The sequence below is a fragment of the Seriola dumerili genome, unplaced genomic scaffold (assembly GCF_002260705.1).
Source record: "Seriola dumerili isolate Sdu_G_001 unplaced genomic scaffold, Sdu_1.0 BDQW01003014.1, whole genome shotgun sequence".
In the NCBI taxonomy this organism is placed as follows: Eukaryota; Metazoa; Chordata; class Actinopteri; order Carangiformes; family Carangidae; genus Seriola; species Seriola dumerili.
In genome coordinates, this window is record NW_019177269.1 from 19824 (window position 1) to 41720 (window position 21897).

The following is a 21897-nucleotide window of genomic DNA, read 5'->3' on the forward strand; positions in this document are numbered from 1 at the left end:
TAAATAAAGACTATAAACAGGACTTCTAATCTGCTCTGACACAGGTCATTTTAATGGTTTCGGCCCATCGCTGTCCATCTGATGTGTTTTTGTATATGACTGCTACAAATAGAGGAAGTACTTTAGCATCTCTAGGGATATTGCTTCATGGCAGAAACAGAGTAATGGTGTGTTTATGCAACACAAACTGTACCATACTAATGTTCACACAACTCAGTCTTCTCAGATTCAGAAACAACACTGCAGTTAGTATTTATGAAAAGTATGTTGTTGTGCCTAACACCACTTTTATATAACTTCCAAATAAGAGATATTCCCAAGGTCAGACATATAATGAATTAATCTGCGCTTTTGTTGTCTTCACTATGAGTTTATCTCTCTTCCTCATACTCCGGCCTAGGAGCCGCACTTTATGTCTGTATAAAAAGTCAAAATTATGAATTTTAAACTTTTTTATCATATTTTTTTTATAAATCAAGGCGTTTTTATCTCAATTTTCTTTTACTGGCAGGAATGGACTTCCACTTACTTGTGAAACCACATTTGTTTAAAAAGTATAAAAAGAAAACATCACTGTTCCTTTTTATTTATTTTATTTATTTTATTTATTTTATTTATTTTATTTATTTTATTGTCCCTCCATGATGAACCCAGTTTTGTTGAGGTTCATTCAGTGACACATTAACTGTTAAACTGGATCTGGCTGCTGCTGCTGCTGTGAGACAGGAAAGGTGACATCATACGACAGGAATGTCTGTCCGCGTGCATATCTCGCTGGTGATTGGCTGTTTGTGTTTCGGACTCACTGGACTGTGGGCGGAAATCAAACAAACTTTGGCCGAGGAATGATCAACAGCAGAAAGGGGTTTGAAGAGGAGCTCGACACACGGAGAGTCCGACGCTGTTTGAGACTGTTTCACCGTTTTTTCTCCTTTTTTTTTTAATCACTTTTCACTAGCGAAATGTTTCCAAAGTTTTTACGAACCTTGCTGGTGGTTGTGGTCTGCGCATGTGCTGCTTCAGCGGTCAGAAACGGTAAGAAGACTTAAGTTATTCTCTAATATTAAAATAACAAATGCTCCATTCAAACAACACTTAAAAAGCCTTTTTTTAAATAGGTATCTGACAACAAATCTGTAACATTGTGTATTTATTAGTTTTGGTATGAAATATAGGTATGATATAATTTACTATATTGATTTGATAGAAAAAGATAAGTTGATTTATCAATAATCAGCAGCTGTTTTGGTAATAACCCAAGTGCTCTTGTTTACAGTTTGTCAACGTGATGATTAGTTGTTGTTTTTTGTTTGTTTTTTTGCTTTAAATCATTGTAAACTTAAAACAAGCCGTCTGATGATGTGCCTCGTTTTGGGACAGATTCATCGAAAATCAAAATAACACTTAACACACTATAAAATGATTATTTTTCATCTTTTCATCTTTAATCTTTTTCATTTCAATCAATCCTTTAGTCTATGAATTGTAAGCAAAAAAAAATCCACATTTGTCTTTTTGCTTTTTTTTTTTGTTTTGTTTTGTCAATTTTTGCTTTAAAAAATTACTGAAACCATTAATGATCATTCAAAAAGTCAATCATTTTTTAAATAACACCTGGCTAACTGATTTATGGCCCAAGCAATGATTAATCGTTTGATCCATAACCATAATATGGTAAAAACCTGCCTATCATGATTTTTCATGGTCAAAGCTGTGGTGTTCAAATGATGATTGATTTCTCTTCAGATTAGATATATACAGTTTACTTTTCTAGAGAGAAAAAAACTGTAAATATTACTGTTTGAGAGTTTGGAACCAGTAAGTTATATTTTCCACTTTTCCTGTGTTTTATTTGAAGTTTTATCTGAGGAAGTCTATTTGTGATCTCAAAGTACCAAAAACCATCTCAGTGTAGTTTGACATCTCCTCTCTCAGGCTCTGAGCCTCTCTTCTGATTGGCTGACTGTTTTCTGAGTGATCTAATAAAAATATAGCAGATTTCAGGTAAAACACTCAGAGAAACCAAATCCTACAAGGTTTGGATGGTGGGTCCAGGTGGGCGGGGCTTGTGGCATGGCTGAGAGCGATGAATGTTTTGTTGTGACATCACAAAGTTCCAGAAGTCCTGACGGCTGGTTTTAAGGCTCAGTTTCTGAATACAGGCTGTGTGCATTTCTCTGTGGACTGAGGCTTTGATACTTTCACAGTATTAATATAGAACCTAGACCTGATCTATAATCACACCACACATGGACATCTACCTTTATACAATCAGTTAATTGATTCAAAATCAAAACAGTTGCCTATTACTTTTCTGTTGATCAATAATCACTCAATCATTTCCGTTCTATAATATAAATCATGATATGAATAAAAAATACCTTTCACCTCTCACTGTAATATCTTGGATGCCCTGACTCTTTCTCTCTCTCTCTCCAGACACCTTACGATTGCGGACTTTTGGCCTTTATGAGAAGTCATTCACAGCTGAACCAATACCATTGGATTATATTGATCAAGATAATGGGGTGACCAGATTTAATAACTCTACAGACGGCTGGGTGGGTGATAAAACCAACACCTTAAGGATGGAGCTCTCAGAAGAGGCGCTGCAGTTTCTCACAGGCCCTCTCTCCACCGTCCTCATACCGTCCTTCTACACACTGGTCTTCCTCATCAGCGTGCCCATCAACATCTGCGCGGTGGTGGCGTTCTCTCTGAAGATCCGGCCCAAGAAGACGGCGGCGATCTACATGTTGAACCTGGCCTGTGCCGACCTGCTCTTCGCCGTGCTGCTCCCCTTCAAGATCACCTACCACTTCGGCGGCAACAACTGGATATTCGGGCCGCTTATGTGCCGTGTGGTCACCGCAGCCTTTTACTGGAATATGTATTGCTCTGTTCTGCTCATAGCTTGCATCAGCGTGGACCGTCTTCTCGCTGTAGTCTACCCTATCGACTCCCTGTCCTGGAGGAGGCCACGGAACTCAATCATAGCCTGTGCTGCCATGTGGATACTATCCTTTGCCGGCACCCTGCCCCTCGTCCTCTCTGACCAGACTGTCCACCTCAGTCAGTTGAACATCATCACCTGCCACGACGTCCAGCCTGCGCATAAGCTGATGTGGCACTACAAGATCTACTTCATCACCCTGTGCTGCGCCCTCTTCTTCCTGCCTCTGCTCATCACGGTGGTTTCCTACGCTCGGGTGATCTGGTCCCTGAGCCGGGTCCCGCGCGGCGTCGTAGGACGCTTGCGCAGAAGAACCAGAGCAGTGGTGATGGCTCTGACGGTGCTGGTGATATTTGTGCTGTGTTTCACGCCCACAAACTGTCTCCTGCTCGCTCACTACCTGCAGTTTAACAAAGGCGTCACAAACATCCAGGAGAACCCTGACGGCTCCTACGCAGCCTATCTAGTCTTTGTGTGTTTGGGAAGTCTGAACTGCCTCCTGGATCCCCTGGTCTACTACTTTGGATCGTCCCAGTGCCAGAGACAACTATCCAGCATGCTGAGGTGTCAGAAGACCTCAGGGGGCGGCAGCTTCAGTCATTCATCTTCTGACTCGTGCAGATCCAGCTCCAGAGCGATTCTGAAATCCAGCCGTACAGAAAGCTCCAAAATCCACACTACAGTTACGGGAGTGGACTCTTTGCAAGAAAACCTCAACAGCCAGTACAAGAAGCTACTGGTCTGACGGACTGAGCAGACATGACTGCACCACTTAACTGACTCTTTGAAGGTTTTGAAAAGGGAAACATGTTTTATTATGAAGTTCAAGCAACAGCAAACAGCAAATACAGCACAAAGCTAATCTGTAAGGTTTTAGCCCACTGCGTGTGTTTCTCTTTCATGATTAGAAGGAAGGAAATCCAGATGCGAGATTAGATAAGAATGTAATCTCTAGAAGCTGAACATTTGATACTATGAAATGCTTTTATTTTTGCACGGCATGTGTAAGAGCTAATGAGTTTATAACGTAAGTCTAAAGGTATAACATTTAATGAAGTTTTTTTTTTTGTATTTTATTGTGTATAAATCTGCTGAAAAGCTTATTTTCAAGCACTTATGTTTCATGTTTTACTTTGTACTTTTTTGAAAAGCAAAACATGTACAACACTGTTTTTTTTTGTTTTTTTTTTACTTCTTATTGTGTCAAGATAAATGTTCTCATTGTGACAGTGTTTTAAAGAAACAACAGCGATACACAGAGTGAACAAAGCACCACTGTAGTTTCATGTTGCCTCCTGCTGGTGTGAAATGTGCTGTACTGAATGTGTGTCCCATTAAAACCGTCACTCTACACCTGTGTCATGGCTCTTCACTCCTCCAGCAGGTGGCGCTGCATTACTGTTAATATTAATGGTAACTGGAGATATTGGGTTAGAGTTAGACATGAAACTACTGAAGAAAGAGTTAATTCCTCCCAAAAATGTTGTTTTTCTAACAATCAGTTTGATCATGTTTAACTTAAGTTATTTTTTCATCACTCAGTTTATGAAATGTCAAAAAAAAAGAAACATTTCCCATCTCCAAATGTCCAAAACCCAAAGGTCTTCAGTTTACAATAATATGAAACTGTGGATGACTTTTTGCCAAACAAAAGGAAAATATTTTTTAATGCACAGCCCATTTTAAACATGACGCCAGGTCAAGCTTTTAAACCAGTGCAGCTTGAACATGTGTGGTCTACACATGTTCATGAAAGACTGAAGGAATACACATCTACTGTATCTGCACATAGTTTCACATGTGTAGGTGTTAAGTAGATTCTGCATTTCTGCATGAGAGCACATGTAAGTGCGTCTACATGTTCATTAACATCCTGATTTTAGAGCCTCCTCCTGTTTTTGATTAGATTCAGGATAAGACATTTGCATGGAAAAGGAAAAACCTGATTATTTATACTCAGGTGAAATTAATCGTGGGGTCTGATTGTGCGTCAACAAGTGTGTTTTGATTTCTCTACAGCTCATAAATCTGGATAAGGTGTTTACGTGCCACAGTGTCCTGGCTTCTATTGGGAAATCCAGGTTTCTCAAAACTGAGATAAGATCTTATGTAGGTTTTTCTGAACCCTGTTTACATCTGCTAAACATACTCCAAAACCCCCAGTCATGACCAGCATCCTGCTGTGCATGTAAACACACTCAGTGATACAAGAAAAAATACGTCAAACTAGATATATTATTATCACATATATACATCCTCTGGCTATATGAACATATGAGTTTATAACGTATATGAAATACCCATAGTAATATGCAACTGTATTAAAACAACATACCTATAAAAAAAAATAAATGTCTGTGTATCTTTTATATTTAAATATATAATATGAACATATGGTGACAGGCTTTGTAACATATATCTGCAATATAAGCATATATACATGTTTCTATTAGCTCGACATATATGTCAATTTCTAACAGGTTCCATATGTAATTTTTACATATATATATATATATATATATATATATATAATATGCTTATAGAAATTCAATACATGTACATATATTTCATTTGCGTATGGAAGTTCCGGAAGGAAGGAAGACACACTCACACCGCCGACAACATCATGATGGGTGTGTGTTGTGTGAGCCACGCGCGGTCACCTGACCGGGTGACATCACGCAGGTGTCGAAACCAGCTATTTTGACACCGTGTTTAAACCGGCGTCGGGGAGAAGCGAGGCAGTACCGTACCCGCGGCGGACATTACTATAACTTCCGTTTGCAGCCATGACCTTCAGGACGCGATGTTTCCAGCTGCTCCTGCTGTCGTGCTGTGTGACAACCTGCCTGTTGCAGATAGGTAACGTGTCTTCCTCTGTTGTTGTGAATATTCAGCCACTTCAGGAGGAACAGGATCCAAAACGCGCAGCTCTGACCTCCAGACAGGCGTTGTTTGTTTGGTGTGTGTTGGTCCTTGCCGCCCTTATAGGCTGGATTAGTAAAGTTAGAGTGCACTGATGATGGGAAATATTCAGATGGATCATTGTAACACAGATGACTCAAGTTGAGAGGTGTAGTTGTCCAAATGCTCACAGCTGACAGGAACTGAGTTATGTTTTGAGTGTGAGGTGTTTTAGCATGTTCCTGCACACTGAACAAACCGGTTTTACTTCCGCTTTTCATATGTGTTCATAGACGAGAGAGGCTTCACGGGTACGGAGACCAACGACGGGGTGTGGGTCGGCACCAGAGCCAAACAAGTCCTGAGCAGCCGACTCACCACCGTCTTCCTCCCCATCATCTACATCATCGTGTTTATTGTGGGGCTGCCCACCAACGCCATGGCGATCTGGGTGTTCCTGTTCAGGACCAAGATCAAGCACCCGTCGGCGATCTACATGGCCAACCTGGCTCTGGCCGACCTGCTCTTCGTCATCTGGGTGCCCTTGAAAATAGCGTACCACTTCAACGGCAACGACTGGATCTACGGAGCGGGGTTGTGCAAAGTGCTGGTGGCGTTTTTCTACGGCAACATGTACTGCTCCATCGCCTTCATCGCCTGTATAAGCATCCAGCGTTACTGGGCTGTGGTGTACCCGCTGTCCCAGCAGCGGAACAGCAACTGTTTGGCGGTTTCCATCTCCGTCACGATCTGGGCGGTGGTCTGGCTTCTCACGATCCCCCTCTACCTGTACGATCAAGAGGTCCGTGTAACGAACCTCAACATCCTCACCTGCCATGACGTCACCAGGCCCAGTCAGAAGAAGATAGCGGCGGGCTACTTCCTGACAATGGGAACACTGGGATTTGTGGTTCCCACCATGGTGTGCATCATATCCTACGTCCTCATGCTCAAGTCTCTCAGGAACAGCATGGCGGACCCCACCATCGCCAAGAAGCGACGCAAGGCCGTGGTGTTGATCGTCACCGTGTTGGTGATGTTTTTGGTGTGCTTCGCCCCCAGTAACATCATGCTGCTGGTGCACTACATCCACCTGTTGGGCGGGGCCACCAACAACATGTACGGCTTCTACATCACCACCCTGTGCTTGGCGAGTCTCAACAGCTGCATTGACCCTTTCGTTTACTACTTCATCTCGGAGGAATTCAGGGAGCACGTGAAGAACACGCTGCTCTGCAGGAGCGAGAGGACGGTGGAGCGGATGAGGGTTTCCTTCAGCGCCCTCAAATACTCCAAGAAGAGAAACGTGTACACGTCTGATTCAGGGAAGACGCAGAGCTCTGATTGCTGAGCTCATCCCGGATCATTAAACTGAAATAAAGTGGATTTCTTCAGGGAGAGTCGTCTGTGGCGATGACCTCCGAGAAATTTTGAGCTGTCTTGGTTTTGTAAATGAAGTTTATTTTTATATCATTTATAATACAACTGTTTCTTTGATGGAGTTTGATTTTATTGCACTTGGATATGAGCATTTGCCTTTGGTCATTTTATTGTGTCTAATCTTCTGTGTTGACATTTTATTGAGATGAACTGTATTTGCTTTGAGCCTTGACCTGAAATGGGCAAAGTTCAGGATATCATGAGCTTGTATGTGTTTTTTAAAGTAATATTTTACAGTTTGCTAATAAAAGTAACTGTCCTACTTACTGTATTTCCCTCCTGTCACACTGTTTGGTTCACTGACATTTTCTCTAATCACAGGCGGTTGGAAAGGTCAGGCTGCGTGTTCCTTATTTTCAAAACAGTTCTGATATTTAAACCTTTACTGTCAGAGTTTGTATCGGTGATGAGGAAATTCAACTTTGGTTTTCTTAACTGGAAAAGTTTATTTCATCGCGCCTTTAGGACCAAATCACAGGCTGTGTTTAGGTGGGGTATATGAAACTTTACAGAGCAAGTAGGCCTGAACAACTAGTCGAAATATTGAAATCGCAATATGGCCAAGTGGAGTTTCAATTGCAGACATTAACAAAAACGTTTTAAAATCTTTGCTTCTTTACATTCCTGTAGCTCGGTGTTCCTGCCTCGGAGTCTCGAGCTTGAGGAGGGAAAAACAGTTCAGATTCCTACAGCGTTAGAACAGCAGGGTGACGTCACTGTTACAGTTTCAGAGTCTTAACTGATCACCTTACATGATAAGAGCAGGGGAGAGGGCGAGCACATGACCTCACAACAACCAAACTGTTGTCATATCAACAAAAGACAAAGACCAGGCTAAGTTAGCAAAGGATATGTTGTCTAATAATGTTAAATTGGTAGATTAAAAAATTAACAGCTTTGTTTCATAACATCTGTTGTGCCACACTGTGTGATTTCTGTAATAACATATTGAAAATAATTAGTCAATTAGTCCGTGGACAGAGAATGAATCTACTATTAATAATGATAAATGAACCCCTTGTTTCAATAATTTTTCAAGCAAAAATACCAATAATTTTCCAGTTCCAGCTGCTCAGATGTGAGTGTCTGCTGCTGTTCTTTGCCTTTATCACATTAAAGTGAAAATATTTGGGTTTAGGTCGGTCGGTCAAACCATACAAGACACTTGAAGATGTTTCCTCGGGTCCTGAGGAAAATGTGATCGGCAGTTTTCACTATATTCTAATTCTTTTTTTTTACGTTTTTTTATGCATTATTATACTATGACGTTTCATGCCTTACTATACTATGATATTTTTATACCTTACTATAAGATGATTTATTTATGAAGCGGCACAGTGGTTCAGTGGTTAGAACTGTCACCTCACATTGAGAAGTTTATGGGTTTGAACCCTAGGCCTGGTTTGCATGTTCTCCCTGTGCCAGTGTGGGTTCTCTCAGGGTATTCTGACTTCCTCCTGCAGTCCAAAAACATGCACATTAACAAATTATGTTATTATGACATAATCTGGATATATGAAGATATAAGTTTATACCATATGTGAAATACTAATGGTAAAATGCAACTTTATTTGAACAACAGGCTCATTAACAATTGTTATGTTTGTATATGATTTTCTTAATAATTTATAAATTTACACACATGTCTATTTTTTATATTAAATATATTATATGAACATTTATACTGACAGGCCTCCGGATGGATATATATTCATGTAACATATGTCTATAATATAAACATACTACAGATAGATACTATAGATACTATAGACATACTAAAATATAGCCAGTCTGTTTGTTTTGGATGGGTGGCGTTGTTGCTGCCTCTCTGACTATTGTCTCTGACCAATGTTGAGACCAAACCTTCTATTGGGGAAACCGCCACAGAGCAGAACAGGTGGGCGGTTACTCGACCATGACGTAAGCAACCAGACAGACAGGTAGTCTCGGGGCGTGTCCTTTTTCTCGGTTGGAGAAGTTAACTTATACTTAAGAGGTTGTGTGGTGGGGAGAGTGCAACAAAAGAGAAGTGAAGCAGAGACGTGTTGAAAGCGCACAGACATGGATTTACCGCGATTATTGACGCTGCTGTTAATTTTCTGCTGCATTTCAGCCTCAGACGCCACAGGTAAGCCCGGAAGTTCCTCTGTGTTTATCGTGGTGGAGGGTTACGTCGTTTACATAACGATCTAATGGGACACAATTAGTCTTATCTCAAGAGAATACATCGAAGATATTACTAAATAAACTACTCACAGACAAGATATAAACTATAAGTATATACTACAAGTTAAAAATTTTTTAAAACGTGAATATTGGAGCGACTTTTTGACAGAAGTATTTTTAACCTTGGGTCGTGGTCAACTCCCAGACTGACAGGAATGTCGGTAAATGTAGGCGTGGAAACTTAAATCAGCTATTTTATCAGTTCAACTAATGATTATTTACCTATCAGTAGTTTATATTTATTTTTTAGCTTAAAAATTGTCGGAAAATAAAGAAAAATGTTCAACTTCTGATCAACTACAATGACTTAAATGATTAATGTATTATCAGAATCATTTACAATCAATATTCTCCCTATAAACTAATCAGTTGAATCAATAGTTTCAGCCCTAATATGTATTTATTTTGTCATTTTAAAGGTGGGTCTAAAGCACGTGGGTTCTTCGGGGTTGTGGACCCTGAAAACTCAGGACAAGTTGTCGTGGACCACACAACATCAGAAACGCTGAAGAGTGGCCTCACCACCGTCTTCCTCCCAATCGTTTACATCATCGTTTTCGTGGTGGGGCTTCCCGCCAACGGCATGGCGGTCTGGGTGTTTCTGTTCAGGACCAAGAAGAAGCACCCGTCGTCGATCTACATGGCCAACCTGGCTCTGGCCGACCTGCTCTTTGTCATTTGGACGCCGCTGAAGATCGCCTACCACTTAAACGGCAACGACTGGATCTACGGAGAGCCGCTGTGCAAAGTCCTGGTGGGCTTCTTCTACGGGAACATGTACTGCTCCGTCCTGTTCATCACCTGCCTCAGCGTGCAGAGGTACTGGGTCGTGGCTCACCCTCTGTCCCAGCAGAGGAAGAACAACAAAGTGGCAATCGGCGTGTGTGTAGCCATCTGGGTTTTCATCTGGCTCACCACCACTCCTCTGTACCTGTACGACCACACCGCCAAGCTCAAAGACCCCAACATAACCACCTGCCACGATGTCAGCGTCATACATGACCTCCAGAACCCGTTCCCCTCCGTCCAGCTGCCATACTACTACTTCATCTTCATGGGAATGGTCGTGTTCCTCGTCCCCTGCCTAGTGATCATCGTGGCCTATATTCTGTTGCTCCGCGCTCTGGGGAACAGCATGGAGGAAAGCACGGCGTCAAAGAACCGACGCAAGGCCGTGATGCTGATCGTGACCGTCCTGGTGACGTTCGTCGTGTGTTTCATCCCCAGTAACATCATGCTGGTGGTGCATTACTCCCTGCTGAAGGACAGCGTGATAAACAACGGCTACAGCTTCTACATCACCACGCTGTGCCTGGCCAGTCTCAACAGCTGCCTGGACCCGTTCATCTACTACTTTGTGTCGGAGGACTTCAGGAACCACGTGAAGAACACTTTGCTGTGCAGGAGCAGCCGGACTGTGGAGAGGATGAGGGTTTCATTCAGCTCCATGAAATACTCCAGGAGGAGCAAGTCGTACGTGTCAGACACTGGGAACACACAGAGCAGTACCTGTTAGCCAGATCGTGATACTGATGCCGATAACACGGCGTCATACAGGCTGTGTGGAACTGGGACACTGTAATACTGGACATAAGGCCCATACATTAAAACCAAGTAACCTCAAAAGCATCACGTAACCAAAGATGAACTTTAAATGTGAAGCTGGTTGTGCTGGTATGAGGTTTGGTGCTAAAATGTGAAACATTAATACATATTTTCTTTTTTTTTATTATGAATATTTACATATATAAATATGTATAAATGAAGAGAAGGCCTGGTAATCGCTGACACAGGTAAATGTGCTTTTGACTGACTAGTTTACTGGATTTAAAGCCAATGAAATCCGTAATAAAAACCGCCACATGAACCAGATGTGTGCAGAGGGTTTTGGAGCTTAAGTAATGCAAGTATCAGGCGTTATGATGTGACTTGTGTTTTGTGTTAAGCTGTACTTATTATTCACTGCTGCGTTTTTCCCTTTCTTGCCTATTCAGCACATTCCTGCAGCAGGTTTTAATTTGCCATTTAAAACCACTTGTACTGACGTGATTTATGTTTGAGTTTTGAACTGATGAAGAAATTGTTGGTATTGTTACTTAGTTGTTTTTGTTTTGTTTTTTTAAATAAATGATAAAACAGGATGTAGTTTCTGTGAAACTCCTTTTATAGTATTGTGTAACTGATGAAGCCTGTTAGTCGGTGATATCATGCAGCTGGAGAGGAGACGTGACTCACTGGTCTGTGCCTTGTGGAAATGTTAGGAATTCGTGGAATGTGTTTTGAGTGTCAGACCAGTTTCTTTTTTTTTTGTATATATATTTTTTTTAAACACGTTAATGTTCACTTGGTTGTTAATGATTGTATTTTCTGAAGAAGGAAGGAGGGTGAGAGTGGAGGGGCTTAAAGAATGCTTGAGAGCGTGATGAGACTTGTTAGAACTGGTTTCAGTGTCAGACCACGTTCCAGCTGTATGTGAAACAGCTCGCTTTCCTACTTGTCTTAATTTAAACTTGTAGCTCATATAATCTGTTGTAGTCACGTTCTTTTTATTTTATTTTTTTTCCAGTTAAAATCTGCTGCTTAATACGATTAAGAGACAATAGAGTGGCAACAAAGGGTTATTGTGAACTCAATTGAATGGCCCTGGTCTTTTATCTCCTGATAAGGAGTATGTGAACAGATCGTTTGAAGCAACAACCCCACCCAAAACAGTCACCCTCCCCCAGGTACACGTACACACACACACACGCAAACACGGCCTGTGAATGGTCGCTGACTTCCTGTTTAATGACTGTTTGTGGCAGAGCTGTGTAAAAGGGTAAATGATTGTTGTGGAGTGTCGTCTTACCTTTTGTCAGCAGTGTGAGTAGATCACCTTGTTTTGTCATGCAGGGCACGGACGGGGCCACTCCCTGGCCGCGTTACACTCACTCAGCTCCTTTCAAACATTCCTGAGTTACAGCGTGTTTATGAATCACATGTGAAATAAAGAAATAGCTTAATAATATATCACCAGGAGAAGGGATTATACACTACAGGCCTCATATGGACTGGAGAAGGGAATTTGAAACCTGTTAAATCATATTTGTAAAAGTCGACTCTCAGGTTGTGATTTGTAAAAGTTGCTGAAGGGTTTGGTGACATCATTAATCGTGATTTCCCGGAGCACAGTTTATGATCATGAACGATTAGGAAGGAACAAAAGGCAGGTCACTGATTACACATTTCCCTGTACTGTTTTGCCGTGAGAGGCGGCGCTGGTATGGAAAGCAATGGACAGTCGTCCATTGTTATGAGCTGTGGTGGCTTCACGTATACAGACACACTGACGTGTAGCAGCACTACAAAGAGCTCAATGCAACGTTTCAATGTTACTGAGATTTAAATGCACAGTATGTAACTTCTGCTGAATTGAAACTATAACAAAAGACGACATTTGATGACATCATGAAGGAGCATGGGATCATGGGAGTCAGTCAGGAGGTTTTTTTAAACGAAGAAGTCTCCTCCTCTATATAAACAACAAACTCGGGATTAAAACCAGTAGAAACACAGAATAAAGAAGTTTTACTTTAAAAATCAGTGATTCACACGTGTAGTTCAGTGGACACGGGATGTCTCGGAAGCTGAGCTGTCTAACATCTACTTGTTTCTCCGATAACTTATGACCAAAGTATGAAAATAAGTCAGTTAGCTTAGCTTAGCTTAGCACAAAGACTGGAAACACGGAGAGAACAGCTACCCTGGCCCTATCTAAAGGCAACAACCACCAGCACCAAAACATCTCCCTATTTATAACTTTACATCTTTTTTTTTAATTTTTATCCAAAAATCAGAGTGTAAAAAAAAGGTTTCTATTGCACATTTCTGCCATGCAACATCTTACGGCATGTCCTGAACTTAATCATAAATTGCAACAATCCTGTGACGACAACACCGACGTATGCACGAGTGTATAGATTTCTTCCATAGGGTTGTGGTAGGTTGCAGAACAAACCACTGGTGTACAAACCTCACTGCACACAGTCTGTAGACATTAGTCTTTTCACAATCTTTCATGTTGAAACAAATAGCTTCCACACACACACACACACGCACGCCATCACCAGACGTGGGCGTAAAGTTTGTTTATTTAAACGCGGGATTAATTTAATGAGACATGAGGTCTCAGGCAGGTGAATTCAGTTTCTAAAAAAAAGCAACAACATGTTGCAACAGTAACATGCTGAAACAGTTCTGCCTGCAGGTAAAGTCACCCGGTGAAACAGCAAAGAGGGAAGAGAGTGATGACCTACAGAGTTGTGATTCACTGCATTTCCTGTGTGATATAATTAGATATTGCACAATGGGAAAAGTCTTTTTTCTAAGGTTTAATCTGTTAAAATAAGTATTATAGATGCAGGTTTCTGTCTGATTCTTGTTGGGAGGGAAAGTGACCTCTGCTGGTTTATTTGCTGAAAGTTAAGTTTTATCATATGTGAGTAAAAGTTGAGGTTTCAGTNTCTGTTTGTTTTGGATGGGTGGCGTTGTTGCTGCCTCTCTGACTATTGTCTCTGACCAATGTTGAGACCAAACCTTCTATTGGGGAAACCGCCACAGAGCAGAACAGGTGGGCGGTTACTCGACCATGACGTAAGCAACCAGACAGACAGGTAGTCTCGGGGCGTGTCCTTTTTCTCGGTTGGAGAAGTTAACTTATACTTAAGAGGTTGTGTGGTGGGGAGAGTGCAACAAAAGAGAAGTGAAGCAGAGACGTGTTGAAAGCGCACAGACATGGATTTACCGCGATTATTGACGCTGCTGTTAATTTTCTGCTGCATTTCAGCCTCAGACGCCACAGGTAAGCCCGGAAGTTCCTCTGTGTTTATCGTGGTGGAGGGTTACGTCGTTTACATAACGATCTAATGGGACACAATTAGTCTTATCTCAAGAGAATACATCGAAGATATTACTAAATAAACTACTCACAGACAAGATATAAACTATAAGTATATACTACAAGTTAAAAATTTTTTAAAACGTGAATATTGGAGCGACTTTTTGACAGAAGTATTTTTAACCTTGGGTCGTGGTCAACTCCCAGACTGACAGGAATGTCGGTAAATGTAGGCGTGGAAACTTAAATCAGCTATTTTATCAGTTCAACTAATGATTATTTACCTATCAGTAGTTTATATTTATTTTTTAGCTTAAAAATTGTCGGAAAATAAAGAAAAATGTTCAACTTCTGATCAACTACAATGACTTAAATGATTAATGTATTATCAGAATCATTTACAATCAATATTCTCCCTATAAACTAATCAGTTGAATCAATAGTTTCAGCCCTAATATGTATTTATTTTGTCATTTTAAAGGTGGGTCTAAAGCACGTGGGTTCTTCGGGGTTGTGGACCCTGAAAACTCAGGACAAGTTGTCGTGGACCACACAACATCAGAAACGTTGAAGAGTGGCCTCACCACCGTCTTCCTCCCAATCGTTTACATCATCGTTTTCGTGGTGGGGCTTCCCGCCAACGGCATGGCGGTCTGGGTGTTTCTGTTCAGGACCAAGAAGAAGCACCCGTCGTCGATCTACATGGCCAACCTGGCTCTGGCCGACCTGCTCTTTGTCATTTGGACGCCGCTGAAGATCGCCTACCACTTAAACGGCAACGACTGGATCTACGGAGAGCCGCTGTGCAAAGTCCTGGTGGGCTTCTTCTACGGGAACATGTACTGCTCCGTCCTGTTCATCACCTGCCTCAGCGTGCAGAGGTACTGGGTCGTGGCTCACCCTCTGTCCCAGCAGAGGAAGAACAACAAAGTGGCAATCGGCGTGTGTGTAGCCATCTGGGTTTTCATCTGGCTCACCACCACTCCTCTGTACCTGTACGACCACACGGCCAAGCTCAAAGACCCCAACATAACCACCTGCCACGATGTCAGCGTCATACATGACCTCCAGAACCCGTTCCCCTCCGTCCAGCTGCCATACTACTACTTCATCTTCATGGGAATGGTCGTGTTCCTCGTCCCCTGCCTAGTGATCATCGTGGCCTATATTCTGTTGCTCCGCGCTCTGGGGAACAGCATGGAGGAAAGCACGGCGTCAAAGAACCGACGCAAGGCCGTGATGCTGATCGTGACCGTCCTGGTGACGTTCGTCGTGTGTTTCATCCCCAGTAACATCATGCTGGTGGTGCATTACTCCCTGCTGAAGGACAGCGTGATAAACAACGGCTACAGCTTCTACATCACCACGCTGTGCCTGGCCAGTCTCAACAGCTGCCTGGACCCGTTCATCTACTACTTTGTGTCGGAGGACTTCAGGAACCACGTGAAGAACACTTTGCTGTGCAGGAGCAGCCGGACTGTGGAGAGGATGAGGGTTTCATTCAGCTCCATGAAATACTCCAGGAGGAGCAAGTCGTACGTGTCAGACACTGGGAACACACAGAGCAGTACCTGTTAGCCAGATCGTGATACTGATGCCGATAACACGGCGTCATACAGGCTGTGTGGAACTGGGACACTGTAATACTGGACATAAGGCCCATACATTAAAACCAAGTAACCTCAAAAGCATCACGTAACCAAAGATGAACTTTAAATGTGAAGCTGGTTGTGCTGGTATGAGGTTTGGTGCTAAAATGTGAAACATTAATACATATTTTCTTTTTTTTTATTATGAATATTTACATATATAAATATGTATAAATGAAGAGAAGGCCTGGTAATCGCTGACACAGGTAAATGTGCTTTTGACTGACTAGTTTACTGGATTTAAAGCCAATGAAATCCGTAATAAAAACCGCCACATGAACCAGATGTGTGCAGAGGGTTTTGGAGCTTAAGTAATGCAAGTATCAGGCGTTATGATGTGACTTGTGTTTTGTGTTAAGCTGTACTTATTATTCACTGCTGCGTTTTTCCCTTTCTTGCCTATTCAGCACATTCCTGCAGCAGGTTTTAATTTGCCATTTAAAACCACTTGTACTGACGTGATTTATGTTTGAGTTTTGAACTGATGAAGAAATTGTTGGTATTGTTACTTAGTTGTTTTTGTTTTGTTTTTTTAAATAAATGATAAAACAGGATGTAGTTTCTGTGAAACTCCTTTTATAGTATTGTGTAACTGATTGAAGCCTGTTAGTCGGTGATATCATGCAGCTGGAGAGGAGACGTGACTCACTGGTCTGTGCCTTGTGGAAATGTTAGGAATTCGTGGAATGTGTTTTGAGTGTCAGACCAGTTTCTTTTTTTTTTGTATATATATTTTTTTTAAACACGTTAATGTTCACTTGGTTGTTAATGATTGTATTTTCTGAAGAAGGAAGGAGGGTGAGAGTGGAGGGGCTTAAAGAATGCTTGAGAGCGTGATGAGACATGTTAGAACTGGTTTCAGTGTCAGACCACGTTCCAGCTGTTCGTGAAACAGCTCGCTTTCCTACTTGTCTTAATTTAAACTTGTAGCTCATATAATCTGTTGTAGTCACGTTCTTTTTATTTTATTTTTTTTCCAGTTAAAATCTGCTGCTTAATACGATTAAGAGACAATAGAGTGGCAACAAAGGGTTATTGTGAACTCAATTGAATGGCCCTGGTCTTTTATCTCCTGATAAGGAGTATGTGAACAGATCGTTTGAAGCAACAACCCCACCCAAAACAGTCACCCTCCCCCAGGTACACGTACACACACACACACGCAAACACGGCCTGTGAATGGTCGCTGACTTCCTGTTTAATGACTGTTTGTGGCAGAGCTGTGTAAAAGGGTAAATGATTGTTGTGGAGTGTCGTCTTACCTTTTGTCAGCAGTGTGAGTAGATCACCTTGTTTTGTCATGCAGGGCACGGACGGGGCCACTCCCTGGCCGCGTTACACTCACTCAGCTCCTTTCAAACATTCCTGAGTTACAGCGTGTTTATGAATCACATGTGAAATAAAGAAATAGCTTAATAATATATCACCAGGAGAAGGGATTATACACTACAGGCCTCATATGGACTGGAGAAGGGAATTTGAAACCTGTTAAATCATATTTGTAAAAGTCGACTCTCAGGTTGTGATTTGTAAAAGTTGCTGAAGGGTTTGGTGACATCATTAATCGTGATTTCCCGGAGCACAGTTTATGATCATGAACGATTAGGAAGGAACAAAAGGCAGGTCACTGATTACACATTTCCCTGTACTGTTTTGCCGTGAGAGGCGGCGCTGGTATGGAAAGCAATGGACAGTCGTCCATTGTTATGAGCTGTGGTGGCTTCACGTATACAGACACACTGACGTGTAGCAGCACTACAAAGAGCTCAATGCAACGTTTCAATGTTACTGAGATTTAAATGCACAGTATGTAACTTCTGCTGAATTGAAACTATAACAAAAGACGACATTTGGTGACGTCATGAAGGAGCATGGGATCATGGGAGTCAGTCAGGAGGTTTTTTTAAACGAAGAAGTCTCCTCCTCTATATAAACAACAAACTCTGGGATTAAAACCAGTAGAAACACAGAATAAAGAAGTTTTACTTTAAAAATCAGTGATTCACACGTGTAGTTCAGTGGACACGGGATGTCTCGGAAGCTGAGCTGTCTAACATCTACTTGTTTCTCCGATAACTTATGACCAAAGTATGAAAATAAGTCAGTTAGCTTAGCTTAGCTTAGCTTAGCACAAAGACTGGAAACACGGAGAGAACAGCTACCCTGGCCCTATCTAAAGGCAACAACCACCAGCACCAAAACATCTCCCTATTTATAACTTTACATCTTTTTTTTTTTATTTTTATCCAAAAATCTGAGTGTAAAAAAAAAGGNCTCCGATAACTTATGACCAAAGTATGAAAATAAGTCAGTTAGCTTAGCTTAGCTTAGCACAAAGACTGGAAACACGGAGAGAACAGCTACCCTGGCCCTATCTAAAGGCAACAACCACCAGCACCAAAACATCTCCCTATTTATAACTTTACATCTTTTTTTTTTTATTTTTATCCAAAAATCTGAGTGTAAAAAAAAAGGTTTCTATTGCACATTTCTGCCATGCAACATCTTACGGCATGTCCTGAACTTAATCATAAATTGCAACAATCCTGTGACGACAACACCGACGTATGCACGAGTGTATAGATTTCTTCCATAGGGTTGTGGTAGGTTGCAGAACAAACCACTGGTGTACAAACCTCACTGCACACAGTCTGTAGACATTAGTCTTTTCACAATCTTTCATGTTGAAACAAATAGCTTCCACACACACACACACACGCACGCCATCACCAGACGTGGGCGTAAAGTTTGTTTATTTAAACGCGGGATTAATTTAATGAGACATGAGGTCTCAGGCAGGTGAATTCAGTTTCTAAAAAAAAGCAACAACATGTTGCAACAGTAACATGCTGAAACAGTTCTGCCTGCAGGTAAAGTCACCCGGTGAAACAGCAAAGAGGGAAGAGAGTGATGACCTACAGAGTTGTGATTCACTGCATTTCCTGTGTGATATAATTAGATATTGCACAATGGGAAAAGTCTTTTTTCTAAGGTTTAATCTGTTAAAATAAGTATTATAGATGCAGGTTTCTGTCTGATTCTTGTTGGGAGGGAAAGTGACCTCTGCTGGTTTATTTGCTGAAGGTTAAGTTTTATCATATGTGAGTAAAAGTTGAGGTTTCAGTCGAAGTGAAGAGGTCAATTTTTCAATTAAAACTTTATTTTAATGAGGAAATCCTGACTCCATATGCAGCCATGTGATTTTATGTGTTTATTTTTTTTCACAAAAAGTAAAGCCAAAGGGGAAAACCTGTTGATTTGCACAGTAATCTCTTTGTTTTTAGTATTTCAAAGATCAACACCTGCTGCTGTGAACGCACTGACATCCTTCAAATATTTCATTCTCACTTTCACAGTTGAAGACTTTGCATCACAGACATTGTTCTCCTCTCGTCTGAGTTTCATGAAGAACTCTTCCAGTAAGAGCATTCATTTTTTTTGTCTGAAAGGGAGGATGATCGATTAGTATTGCGCCCACGCATCATACTGGGGTGCAGCTAAAAGACGGCTATTCATGGGTGTGAGTGAGAGGGTCGGTGCTGAGGAGGGAGAGAGGGAGAATGTACGTGCTAACGTGTGTGTAATCGCTCTGACAGATCACACCATCGACCGTCGGCTAATTCTCGATCAGAGCTGCTGAGTGGAGTTTAACAGAGCAAATCTCAAATAGGTGCTTTTATTTAATTATTTTACTTTTATTTTTCAAAGTAGCTCAAAACATGTTACACATGTACTGAAACGGACCTGAGAATAACAAGGAGACACAGTAACAATACATTAAGATAAATGGAAAAATCTGCAGGGTTGTCTATACAAAACAAACATTAAAGATAATTCTTCTCAGCAACTTACCAGAAAGAAATGTTAGAGTGATAATCAGCTCCTAAACTGTGGAGAATATCCATGTGCTGCTAGAGAGCAGTGGAGGATTTTCAAAATAAGGTGAGTCTATTTAATAATATCAAAGAGAAAGAGAGGCAGAGAGAGAGAGAGGACAGAGAGGAAGTGGCCTGCAGGAGAGAGGAGAGAGAGGAAAAACAAGATGAGAGCAGGTACAAAAGAGGCAGACTGAGTACAAGAGAGACAGAGTCAATGGGAGATTAATTCAAGCTCTTTAGTCTTTTCTCCCTTTCATCTCGTCTGGCTCTCCCGTGGCAGTGTGGCTGGAGGGGGTTGGCACAGTGTGGGTGCCCCCCAGCCAGTCCCAGTGAGAGAAGAATGGGGCAAAGTTAGTGCCGGGCCGCTGGTGGTGCGCGTCATGCTTGGGCGTGCCGCCCCAGAGGCCAAAGGGCACCAGGTTATGCATGGCCCACGGGAAGTCGTAGCCGCAGTGGTCCTCGGTGGAGACGTAGACGTTGAAGACCATGAAGCCCCACGTTGTGAGGCAGTGGCACTGGAGCAGGATGGGGTCTATTGTGGCCCAGAATCCCACGCTGAACAGCTCCCAGCCAGATAGGTACTGGGTGACCAGGCTGAAGGGCTGGTTGTACTGGTGGTGCATGGCGTGGAAGGTGCGGTACAACCAGGGGACCCGGTGGTGCAGCAGGTGCCACAGGTAATACTGGAAGTCAAAGACCACCATGCAGCCCAGGATGCCCAGGAAGAAGCTCCAAAGAGTGGGCGCTTCACGAGGCAGCGGGGTGGGCGGCCTCCACAGCCACTGGGCGACCGCAGCGGGGAAGATATAAAGCAGGTGGTTGTAGATGGTGACGCCCAGCGTGGTCCAGATGTTAGGCCAGGTGACCGGTCTGTCAGGATGGAGCCTGTAGCGGTTGATGCAGGGCCAGGCGGGGGCCAGCAGGTCCAGCACGGTGTAAAGACCAACCAGGAAGAAGTAGGTGGAGACGGAGAGCACAACAGGGAAGAGAGGGCTCCTCAGGAGGTCGTGGTGGTTCTGGTGGAGGTAGTCCCAGGCAGGCTGCAGGACCAAGTCCCGGGACTGGCCCCCAGTCACGTTGTCCACATCCGACATCCAGGATAAAGCCTCAGTTTTGAGTAAGCCTGTGCTCATCACTAACGCGGCGTCTCTCTTCCAGAGGAGGGCCGTTCCAAGAGGATTATTTTCTTACAAGCTCCAGGAGAGGATAAAGAGAGTCTAAATGAAAGGAGAGACCCAATCAGCTTCCTCGTATAGGTTAAGCAACAGCAAATTGTCTGGTGATGTTGTGCCAAATTGGACTGGCGGACTGTCTTAGCCCCTTATGTATATTCAAGCCCCACCTCCACCCCCACCACCCCCCTGCATTTTAAAAGAAGGCGCTCTGTAAAGGCTCTTTTTCATGGGCACAAGGACCGCAGCCAGGACTCAGGAGCCAGGCCACAACAGCTCTCATTTTTGACCCAAATCATGGAGAGAGAGCTTCCGTTTACTGGGGGAATTTGACTTTGTCAGCAAACGCACGGGGCTGCTGCGGTGTAGCTGTTAACACAATAAACAGAGTAAACATTATATCTATACATATACAACAGCAAGTGACATATCCCTCATCGTACATGTTAGTTAATCAGCCTGTTAATGTTCCTGCCTCTCTCACTCTCTCTCTCTCTCTCTCTCTCTCTCTCTCTCACACACACACACACACACACACACACACACACACACACACACATTCACACAAAAGAGTAATTAATCATAGACAAGCTGTCAAATGAGAAATGAATTGAAAAAGCACTTCCTGTCTGATGCTGGATGGTTGTTGGCTTTTTGCTCAGTCTGACTTTTGTTTACGTAAGATTTCATTTTTGAAAACGGAGCTGGAGCGGGCGATCGCAGCGCCCGTTTCCATGGTGTGACACCATCATTCTGCAGACATTAATATCATGTGATACCGTGTCTGATGCTCTCTCAT

At 42.4% G+C, this 21897-nt stretch overlaps 5 protein-coding genes across 5 annotated transcripts; 4 read left to right on the forward strand and 1 right to left on the reverse strand.

Moving 5' to 3' along the window:
- The first annotated feature begins 845 nt into the window (after positions 1 to 845).
- LOC111239586 (proteinase-activated receptor 1-like) lies at positions 846 to 4306 on the forward strand. The gene is made up of 2 exons (XM_022769492.1): positions 846 to 1035; positions 2440 to 4306. Exons 1-2 carry the CDS (start codon positions 963 to 965, stop codon positions 3696 to 3698), a joined length of 1332 nt encoding a protein of 443 aa, XP_022625213.1. The 5' UTR covers positions 846 to 962; the 3' UTR covers positions 3699 to 4306.
- A 1380-nt stretch (positions 4307 to 5686) lies between these two features.
- On the forward strand, positions 5687 to 7551 carry LOC111239582 (proteinase-activated receptor 2-like). The gene is made up of 2 exons (XM_022769488.1): positions 5687 to 5815; positions 6151 to 7551. Exons 1-2 carry the CDS (start codon positions 5743 to 5745, stop codon positions 7206 to 7208), a joined length of 1131 nt encoding a protein of 376 aa, XP_022625209.1. The 5' UTR covers positions 5687 to 5742; the 3' UTR covers positions 7209 to 7551.
- A 1710-nt stretch (positions 7552 to 9261) lies between these two features.
- Positions 9262 to 11664, forward strand: LOC111239579 (proteinase-activated receptor 2-like). The gene is made up of 2 exons (XM_022769485.1): positions 9262 to 9425; positions 9943 to 11664. Exons 1-2 carry the CDS (start codon positions 9359 to 9361, stop codon positions 11037 to 11039), a joined length of 1164 nt encoding a protein of 387 aa, XP_022625206.1. The 5' UTR covers positions 9262 to 9358; the 3' UTR covers positions 11040 to 11664.
- A 2535-nt stretch (positions 11665 to 14199) lies between these two features.
- LOC111239581 (proteinase-activated receptor 2-like) lies at positions 14200 to 16602 on the forward strand. Its single transcript, XM_022769487.1, has 2 exons — positions 14200 to 14363; positions 14881 to 16602. The coding sequence occupies exons 1-2, from the start codon at positions 14297 to 14299 to the stop codon at positions 15975 to 15977; spliced, it is 1164 nt and encodes a 387-aa protein (XP_022625208.1). The 5' UTR covers positions 14200 to 14296; the 3' UTR covers positions 15978 to 16602.
- Positions 16603 to 20110: 3508 nt separating this feature from the next.
- Positions 20111 to 21059, reverse strand: LOC111239585 (cholesterol 25-hydroxylase-like protein 2). Its single transcript, XM_022769491.1, has one exon. It carries the CDS (start codon positions 21057 to 21059, stop codon positions 20163 to 20165), a length of 897 nt encoding a protein of 298 aa, XP_022625212.1. The 3' UTR covers positions 20111 to 20162.
- Between the last annotated feature and the right edge of the window lie 838 nt (positions 21060 to 21897).